The following is a 9717-nucleotide window of genomic DNA, read 5'->3' as shown; positions in this document are numbered from 1 at the left end:
TGACACGGGGTCTGTGTACAACACACGGTGACACGGGGGTCTGTGTATCTGAGGGTAGCATGGGGGTGAGACAAGGGTCTGCAGTTCTGCGAATGACACACGGGTCACACGGGGGTCTGCTTATCTTCCGGTGGCAAACAGGTGATGTGAGGGTCTGTGCATCTGCAAATGACATTCAGGTGACACAGGTGACCCGAGGGTGACACGGGGGTCTGCACATCTGCAGGTGTAGTGGGGTGATACACGGGTGACACATTTGTGGGTGATGTGGGGCTGACATGGGGGCTGCACATCTTCGGGTGTTGTGGGGTGATGCAGGGGTGACACATCTGTGGGTGACATGGGGTCTCCACACCTGTGGGCGATGTGGGGGTGATGTGGGTCTGCACATCTGCAGGTGACATGGGGGGCTGCACATCTGCAGGTGTAGTGGGGTGATGCAGGGGTGACACATCTGTGGGTGACATGGGGTCTCCACACCTGTGGGTGATGTGGGGGTGATGTGGGTCTGCACATCTGCAGGTGACGGGGTGACATGGGGTCTGTGCTAGGCACTACCCCACGCTACAGCCTGTGGCTGGTTCACCCAAATGCTCACTCTGGCTTCTCCTTGTTCACGTTTTGTCTGTTGTTAACTATGTTTGTGGAAGGTAAGCCCTGGTGGTCACCTCCCAAAGGGGACTTCAGGCTGGCTTCTGAACCCCAAGCCCATTCCCTCAACTGCAAAGAAGCAAGGACACCAGGAGCCACACATGGAGACCTTGGCCCAGGGGGAACCGCCAGGGCCCTTTCACCCCCCCGGCCGGGCCCCTCGGGAGCTGGGGGACTCCACGTGTCTGGCCTGATTGCTTCTCAGGGCAGTGGGGGCGCCCAGCACAGGGCGGGGCCGTGGACTCACGGTGAAGTGGATCTGGCAGCCGCCCATGATGTAGTCCAGGAAGGAGTAGACCCTGTGGAACTTCCGGCCAGCAGTGTCGGCACAGCCTTCGAGGACGCCACCCCGCCAGGGACACTGAGGCCAGCACGGCCTTCGAGGACGCCCCCCGCCAGGGACACTGAGGCCAGCATAGCTGGGATCCAGACCTCCCGCCTTCCTCTCTCCCCAACCTCGTCTTCCCCATCTCTCAGCCCCTCCCCAGACATGCTAGGGCCCATCAGGCCTCTGGCTAAGGGTCCATCCAACAATGGGGGGGCAGTGGAGGCTCCTCCTGTGGGTGGGGAAGCTTCGGGCACGGCCGCCTCTCACCTTCAGGTCAGCCAGGACGACCACTCCCGAGTTCTTATAGTTTCGTCTCTTCTGCTTGTACTTGGGGTTCACACAGTCCCACTGGGCCTGAGGCAGGGACAGGCAGAGGCCCCACAGAGTGGGAGACCCCGCCCAAAACCATCCCAAACAGCAAGGGTTGAGCCCCCAAGGTGGGGAAGGGCAGGGCCGCCGCAAGGCAGCTGGAGGGGGATGAGAGTTGGACCCCCCACGGGACACGACCCTGTCACTAAGCCCAAGGATGACAAGGCCCAGGGAGGCGCAGGAAGCAGGGCCTGGGGTGGCCCCTCAGCTGCACCCTCGCCTGGCTGTGGCAGGCTGGGCAGACACAGGGGAGCGCACCCCCCAGCCCCACCTCCCACCACCGTGTGCCCAGCTCTGCCCCCCATCCACACAGTTTCACAGACACCAGCTCCTCGAGGGCTGACCCAGGTACCCACAATTTCCAGCTGAACCTCATGGAGGCCACCCCTGCTGTGGCCCTCCAGAGCCCCCTCTGGTTTTGATGAGTCATTGTCATTGCTCCCCATAACCCCTGCAGGACACTGGGATGGAGTTTCATAGCCTCCGTGCGGAGCTGACACTGGCATAGCCCAGGTGGGTGCCACTCACCTGACCCCACCCCGAAGTCCCCCTGCTCACCTGACCCCACCCCGAATTCCCCCTGCTCACCTGACCCCACCCCGAAGGCCCCCTGCTCACCTGACCCCACCCCAAAGGCCCCTGCTCACCTGCCCCTCCCCAAAGGACCCTGCTCACCTGCCCCTCCCCAAAGGCCCCTGCTCACGTGCCCTTCCCCAGAGGCCCCCGTTCACCTGACCCCCTGAAGGCCCCCCACTCACCTGACCCCACCCGAAAGCCTCCTGCTCACCTTCCCCTCCACGGAGGCCCCCCACTCACCTGACCCTCCCCGGAGGCCTTCTGCATCTCCTCGAAGGTGGTGGAGAATTCTCCAATGAAGTCATGCTTTCCTCGGGAGTCGTAATCCCAGACCAGGCACTGGGGAGCCCAGGCCCCCTCAGCTCTGTCCTCGGGGGGCCCCAAGACCTTCCCACCCCTGAGCCTGGGCGTCTCCATCCCCAGCCCGCAGAGAGGCCACCCCTCACTGCCCCCTTGGTCCATGCTGTCCCCAACCTTCAGAGGCCGCGTCTCCTCGCAGCTGCAGAGGGAGCTCAGCGACACCTTGAAGGGCTCCCACACGGGGCTCAGGTTGTTCTTCACCACCTGTGGGCAGGAGGGGCTGGCTCAGGGGCAGCCCAGAGCCCTGGGATACTTGGGGCTCACAGAGACCTGGATGGAGGAGCAGCTGCGGGTCGGGCGCAGCTGGCCCCACCTGTCAACCCAGACAGCGCCGGGCCCTGAGCTGCGGCTGGTACCCGCTTCCCGCACAGAGAAGCCACATTTCCGAGCGCTGTGCCTTTGGAAACTACCTTCGCAACTTCTGCATCTCTAAGCACCCGCCCTGCTCTGCTCCTTACGTATCTCCATCTGCATTCAAGTTAGTTTCTCTCAAAAGAAAGAGCTCTCTCACTGCAGTCGCGGAAATCCCGTTTCACCCGCAGGAAGTGAAAGGTAGTCCTAAAAATCATCACAGCGACAGCCAAACAAGCCTGCTGGGCTCTGGCTGTAGCCACGGCCACCAAGGCCCTGTCCCCCACCCCCCCCCCCATAGAGGGGGAGTTCCTGCTGTGCCCGGGGATGCAGGAGTCAGGAGGCGGGCCAGCCCCTTCCCTTCCCACTCCCTGCGCCCCGTCCCACTCACCTCTGTCCTGTACACCAGCTGCAAGCCCTGGTCATCGTTGACCCGGTACAGCTCCAGGAAGGGGTCGGACTTGCTGAAGAGGTCCTGGGGAGTGGCACAGCGGCTGCTGGGCTGGGCGCTGAGAAACGGGCTCTGGGTGGGGGCTGCTTTCATCACGTCCCAGAGCCTCAGGCACAGAACAAGGCGGCGAGTCCACCCCGGGACATCTCCCTGCTCCGTCCCTCTCGCCACCTGGGGTCGGCCCAACTCGGCCCCTCTCGGGAGGCCTCCAGACGCCCTACGTGGTGGGCAGGGTTGGACCCTGCTCTGCCCCACCCGTGTGAGGAGCCCGCGGAACGACGCGCTGTTGCAGTTCCCGCTGCTTCAGGATGGCAGCCTCGGGGGCGCTGGGCCTGTTTCCCTGTCACTGAGCAGGGTCATGAGCGGAGCTGCCAATGTCCCAGCCCGGCTGCTGGGAGGGGCGGGCGAGCTAACGTGGGTGACGGTGAGGATGGCGACCGAGATGGCAGCATGCCCGGCCCCACGCGCACTCCCACGCAGCACACACATCTCACATGGGACACGGCCGTGCGAGCTCAGTGCTGGGCAGGGACCAGGTTTTCCAACTGCTTCCCAGACCGAGGCCTGAGCCAGACGTGCCCGGTACCCGCTCTCACCTTGTCGTCCAGCTTCCTGGCCCGGAAGGACAGCTCCACGTAGCCGTTGTTCCCTGAGATGTCCTCAGCGATCACCTGGCAGGGCAAGGCCGGGGCGTCTGATGCCAGTGCGGGAGGCCCGAGGCCCCAGGCCAGAGGACCCTACCCAGCTGGGCTGAGAGGAGGCGTCTGGGCACCCCCAGGACTGGGCCGCTGTGGGCTCTGGCCGACCCTCCCTGGACTGCACGCCAGCCATCCTCCCCCAGGACACCCCTCAGAGCCACAGCAGCGGGGCCTGTGGGTGCGGCGGGTGTAGCCCTGCTCACCGTGATGGTGGATTTGCCGGCGTTCCTGCCAAACTTGAGCAGCAGCGGGCGGGTCACTTTCTTCTGGGCCACAATCTGGAAGTCAGAAGTGTCAAGCAGGGAGGGGCAGGCGGGGACGTCTCCTGACCCTGGGGCCCCACCGAGCCCTCACCTGACCCTCACGCCGGTCATGTCTCCCACTGCCCAGGGCCCAGGGCCCCCTGTGGGGCCGCTCTCAAGTTCCTGCGACCCCTGTATGGCCACCCCTGCATGTCTACCACCTCCTGGGGCCAGCCATCCTCACCCCTATTTACCAGGTGAGGATACAGGCTCAGGGGCGGCCAGGAAGCAGCCCACGGCCCAGCCAGGCGCACCTGCACAGGTGTGGTGGAAGCAGCTCCCTCTGCAGGTGAGTGCGGCTCCCCTGACCCTCTCCAGCCCCAGATGAGGACGCACAGAGGCAGGGGGAGGCAGGTCCTCACACCCCACATGCCCATGTGGCCCCGGGTGCACTCCTCTGCGAAGGTGCTGAGGCGCAGAGTTGATCGTGGAGGTGGACGGAGGCTTAGCCCCCTAGGACTCATGCAGCCTGGCCTCCTCCTCCTCCTCCTCCCTGCCAGGCCCTGCTGGACGCCCACCCCATCGGCTCTGAGCCCCTCATTGTGGTGGGTGGAAGGCAGGCCCAGGCCCATGGAGCCATGCCATCTGCTTAGTGGGGAGCAGGGTGGGGGTGAGGGGTGCACGAACCCCCCAGGCTCCACATCCTGAGGATATGGCAATGATCCCGGCCAAGTGGGAACCGGTGACCGTCACCTCTTCACCTGGGCGTGCTCTCAGCAACCGTCCAGGGGCACAGCAGGTAGCAGGTGTGGGCTTCCCACCTGCCCCTCACACCTGCTGCTGTCTGGTGGATGCTGGGGGTCAGAAATACAAAGCAAAGATAGGCAGTCCCTCCACCCCAGCTAGGGCCTGCCCGGCCAGCAGCTTCTGAGTGGAAGAGAAAATGGATCCTAGGTGGGGGCTGGGAGGTCAGAACAGGCTAAGGGGTGGGAAAGCTCTCTTAGGGGTGCAGAGAGGGGGTCCTGGGTGCCGGGAGGGGGCACCTTGGGCCAGGCCCCCCAAATTCCCCAATTGAAAGGTTTCCTTCTGGGGCTCAGCCTCCCACCTGGGACTGGACTGCCATCCTGGTTTGCCTCCAGGGAGGGCGCAGGAAGGAAGGGGTGACCTCCCTTTTCTGGCAGGAGAGCAACCCCTTAGGCAGAAACGGGCTCAGGCCAACGTAACAGCCTCCTCAACAGGAAAAGCAGATCGCAGGTTTGTGATAACCGCGTTTGATCAGCAGTTCCCCCCGCCTGGTTCTGCACTGAGTCACTGTTGACTTGAATCACATCAGGAAACAGTGGAGGCAGAGGTCAGAGGCGAGGTCAGGCTCAAGGTCACAGCACAGGGATCTGAGGGCAGCAGCCGCTCCCCTGATCACGGTGCCCACGGGTCAGCTGAGTGGCAGCAAAGCAGAAGCCCAGCAGGGGTCACTTCATTGCTTCAAGTTTGCACATACACACAGCACACGTGTTCGACACACACATATATATGCATGCCTGTGTCCACACGGGCCCTGCGTGTGCTTCTGCGGACAGCACGTCCGGCATGGATGATGGTCCCTGTGTGTGCCTGTGTGTACATCTGCAGGTGTCCGGTCCACACACAGTGGCACATGCCTATAATCCCGACATTTTGGCAGGCCAGGGTGGGTGGACTGGTGAGCCCGGGAGTTTAAGACCAGCCGGGTCAAGATGGTGAGACCCCTGCCTCTACAAAAAATGCAAAAATTAGCCAGGTCTCGGGGCACACACCTGCAGTCCCAGCTACTCAGGAGACCAAGGAGAGAGGATGGCCTGAGCCCAGGATGTTACGCCTGCAGTGAGCCGTGATTGTGCCACCGCACGCTGGCCTGGGAGACACAGAGAGACCCCAACGCAAAAAAAAAAGGGTGTCCATACTTCTGTGTCCATGCCACCCTCTTCCCTCTGCACAGTGGAAGGGTTCAAGGTGGGAGCCTAGGGGAGCCTTGCTCCACCACTTTCATGGAGGAATGTCCCCTCCACAAATCTCAGGTTCCTTATCTGAAAAACAGGAGGGACACCAGGCTCCGGCCTGTGCTGCCGCGGGTGAGTCACGCAGACATGGTGTTGGGTAAAAGAAGCCCGCACCAGGAGAACACACGGTGTGATTCATGGACATGGAATTCCAGAACAGATAACCAGGGGGAGCCGCTGCAAAGGGGTGGGGGGCCTGCAGTGATGGGAGTGCGGTCAGGCGCCTAAACCTGTCAGTCTCCACCCTTGAGATCTACGCATTGTATCACAAATTACATCTCAATAAAAAAGAGGGACCCTGCACAGCAGGGTGTGAGAATTCAATGCGAAGCACGTGGAGTGTTTAGCACAGCACCCAGCCCATCGACAGATACCCCGGTTGTGACTTGCAGAAGCCACTTTTACGCTGGCTGCGGACAACATCACAGGGAGGGCATCACCGAGGGCGGTGGCCTCTCAGGCGGGAGCCACCACCGGACCTGCCACTCACAGGAGACACTTTTTTTTTTTTTTTTTTTTTTTTTTGAGAGAGAGAGAGACAGAGTCTCGCTCTGTCACCAGGCTGGAATGCAGTGGTGGTATCTCCACTCACTGCTGCCTCCGCCTCCCAGGTCCAAGTGATTCTCCTGCCTCAGCCTCCCAAGTAGCTGGGACTGCAGGCGCGTGCCACCACGCCCAACTAATTTTTGTATGTTTAGTAGAGACGGGGTTTCGCCATGTTGGCGAGGCTGGTCTCGAACTCCTGACCTCAGGTGATGCCCACTTCAGCCTCCTGCAGTGCTGGGATCACAGGTGTGAGCCACCGCGCCTGGCCTCCAGGAAGGCTTCAGGCGCTGATGTGAAGGATCTGCCGTATGTCATGGAAGTGAAAACGCAGGATGCAGAACAGGGAACGCACTTTGTTTTTTTTTTTAAAAAAGAGGAGAAGTGATAGTTTCATTTGCTCCTGTGAAAATCTCTCTGGACAGTGTACAAGAACCTGGCGGCAGGCTGGACGGGCAGGAGGGAGGCGCTCCACGGCCTTTTACACCTTCCGGGCTTTCAAATATACGGATGCATTACCCGGCTCAAAATTCCATGTATACTTTGATCAGGAATGTTCAGGAGCAGCCGTGAAGACCGGCGCAGCAAGGGTGGCCCCAGCAGGGGCACTGCGGTGCCAGCACACTGGCCTTTGATGGGCTGTGGGCCCCACGCCATTACCGCCCTCCTCCCTCCGAGGGCGCGAGCACCCACCTGCCCCAGGGTGCACTCCATGCCACCCAGGAAGTCGTCCTCCTGACAGCTGAGGCCGCCGGGCCCCCCGTGCGTGTCGTACACCTCAAAGCGCAGCTTCTGCACCTCCTCAAAATAGTAGTCAACCGTGAAGACCTTGGAGAACACAGGGTGCAGGCTGCTCCGGACCACCTCGGTTCTGTCCACCTGCAGGTGTGCCCTATGAGCCAACCCCACGCCAGGGCTTCCACCCTGCCCTCCTTGAGGGCCGTCCTGGCTCCAGCCCTCGGGTTCCCCTCTGCCACTCACCGACGTCACACACCTCAGGAAGACTCTCTTCTGGGCTGCACCCCGGGAAGACCCCCTCCCACCTGCTCTCTGTCCGTGGGACCCGCACTCCTGAGGGCCACCCTGGGGGTCACCCCTGGCCAGCCATGGGCTGCAGCTTCTCAGCTCACACCCACCACTGTGTGCTCCACCCTCAGATCATAGATGGGGAAACTGAGGCTCACAGAGAACAAGAATGACGTGCTGAGTCGGGGATGAGGTCAGATTCACACTCTGGGCTGGGCAACCCCAAAGCGCAGGCCACTCCCTAGCACCAGCTAAGCAGGAAGGGGCATGGGGTATGGGCCCCCTCCCTCCTGGCTGGGTACTTCGGTTCACTGGCCTCTCCCATCCTGAGCAGCTCCCTCCCAAATGCCCCTTAAGGACAAGACCCAGCTTGGCCAGCAGACGTCTCACTTCCAGAATCCCAAAACTCCTGCACCCCAAACCAAGGGCAAGCATGGGCCACCTGCACAGCTCAGACTCTGAGAGTGTGGGCATCAGGCCACCTGGGGAAACCAGGGCTTGGGCTCTGAGGGGACGGGCATGGGGCGTCCTGGGGGAGCCCGAGCCGGTGGAGAACAGGTGGTGGGGGTGGGGCAGGCCCTTCACTCTGGAGGTCGGTGACTGGGGACACCAGCGCCCGGTACCCGGTGACGCGTCCCCTCCACTGCCCGAGCCGCCACAGGGGTCCCCTTGCCCACCCCACCGGGCCCCGCTGGAGCCTGGAGAGACCCCTGCGCCGGGGAAAAGCGCGCTGGCGCCCCGCGCGGACGAGGGTTCGAGTTCCAGCTCCTCCGCCTGCTGCGGCTTCGCACCCCGTGTTTCTCGCTCTTTGGAGGTGAAGCCACACGTTTCACGCGACATGGCGACTGAGAAAGCGCCCGTGCGGCGCTGGCCCCGCTCTGTTTCCGACCCCAACCCGGCGCCCGAGACCCACGTTAGAGCCCCCAACGCGGCTGGTCCGCCCCGCAGCGCGCGCTCCCTCGGGCCTGCTCGCGCCCCGTGGTGAGGACCCGAGCCCGTCCAGCCTCTCGCCCGGGTCGGCCGGCACCCCCCGCCCCTCATTCTCTTCTGCGCCCCTTGGTCAAGCCCCCTGTGGAAGCCTGGAGCCCCAAGGCTTCACTCCCGCCGGGGGTCCCCCCGAACCTGGGGTGCACCCCTCCCTGCGGGGCACTCCCCCCTTCTGGCCCCCCTCGCCGCCTCCTCCAGCACAGCCCCTCCCACAGCTCTGGACATCTCCCCCCAGACCTGGTCACCCAGACCCTGACCCCGAGCTGAGCCCCAGCTCCGGGGTCCCCGCCTCGCGCCCCCCTGGCCCTGGCGCGACCGCTTGGATCTCCGCGTCCCCAGCTCGGCGCGCGCCCCGACCCGTGGCCCTCCCGCTCCTGCGCCCCCGGCCCTACCTGCACCCACTGGCCCTGCGCCTGCTGCAGCAGCACCACGCTGGGGTCGGACTTGGTGAGCGGGTCCCGGTCCAGCAGGTGCCGGCAGCTCAGCCGCAGCTCCACCTTCGAGGCGCAGGGCGCGGGCAGCCCCCCGGGGGCCGCCGCCGCCGCCGCGCGCTCCGAGCCCGCGCTCATGCTCCTGGCGCTGGGGGCCCGGCTGGGCGCACGATGGGGCCGCTGCCCGCGAGTCGGCGCCGCCGCGGCGCCCGGGAAATGGTGGCCGGCCCAGGCGTGGCCGCGCTTCCCTGCACGCCTCCCGGGCGCGGGCACACGTGGCTCTGGCGGCCGCCGCGCGGGGACTGCAGGGGGTGGGGCGCGGCCGGGGCGGGGGCGGGGGGCGGGGCCGGGGAGGAGCCCGAGGCAGGGAAGCCCCTCGGAGAAGCTGGCGGAGGCTGGTTCGAATTCCCCCGGGACCCGCAACTGACAGTTTTGGGATCGGTCGGGCGCGCCCTCCCCGGCTGAGCGTATCCGGGCCCAGGGACCCAATCCAGGCTGGAGACTCCGAGCTGCGCGGGTTCGGGCCCAGGCAGACCCTCGGGACGCGAGGGGCGCACGGACCCCAGCTCAGCACCAGATCCCCGCACCCTGCCCGGACCTCTCGGATCCCATCTCCAGGCGCCGCTGGTTTCGGGTACTCGCCGCCTCCATCAACAAGCATTTAGTGG

General features: G+C 64.1%; 1 protein-coding gene across 2 annotated transcripts in view; it reads right to left on the bottom strand.

Annotated features, from left to right (window-relative positions):
* The window catches only part of CPNE7 (copine 7), an 18596-nt gene extending 9285 nt beyond the window's left edge, over positions 1 to 9311 (bottom strand). The window contains exons 1-9 of one of the 2 annotated variants that reach the window (XM_032284727.1): positions 9011 to 9311; positions 7299 to 7484; positions 3988 to 4062; positions 3683 to 3757; positions 3027 to 3110; positions 2399 to 2488; positions 2165 to 2263; positions 1247 to 1333; positions 899 to 958 (exon numbers count right to left, since the gene is read on the bottom strand). In XM_032284727.1, the coding sequence (XP_032140618.1) occupies positions 899 to 958; positions 1247 to 1333; positions 2165 to 2263; positions 2399 to 2488; positions 3027 to 3110; positions 3683 to 3757; positions 3988 to 4062; positions 7299 to 7484; positions 9011 to 9187 (933 nt within the window). In that variant the 5' untranslated portion in view covers positions 9188 to 9311. The remainder of the gene's footprint in view (positions 1 to 898; positions 959 to 1246; positions 1334 to 2164; positions 2264 to 2398; positions 2489 to 3026; positions 3111 to 3682; positions 3758 to 3987; positions 4063 to 7298; positions 7485 to 9010) is intronic. The other variant, XM_032284728.1, reaches the window with a different exon arrangement.
* Between the last annotated feature and the right edge of the window lie 406 nt (positions 9312 to 9717).

The sequence above is a fragment of the Sapajus apella genome, unplaced genomic scaffold (assembly GCF_009761245.1).
Source record: "Sapajus apella isolate SASKATOON/1434 unplaced genomic scaffold, GSC_monkey_1.0 scaffold15, whole genome shotgun sequence".
Taxonomy (NCBI): Eukaryota; Metazoa; Chordata; class Mammalia; order Primates; family Cebidae; genus Sapajus; species Sapajus apella.
This window is presented reverse-complemented; position numbering and strand designations above follow the sequence as displayed.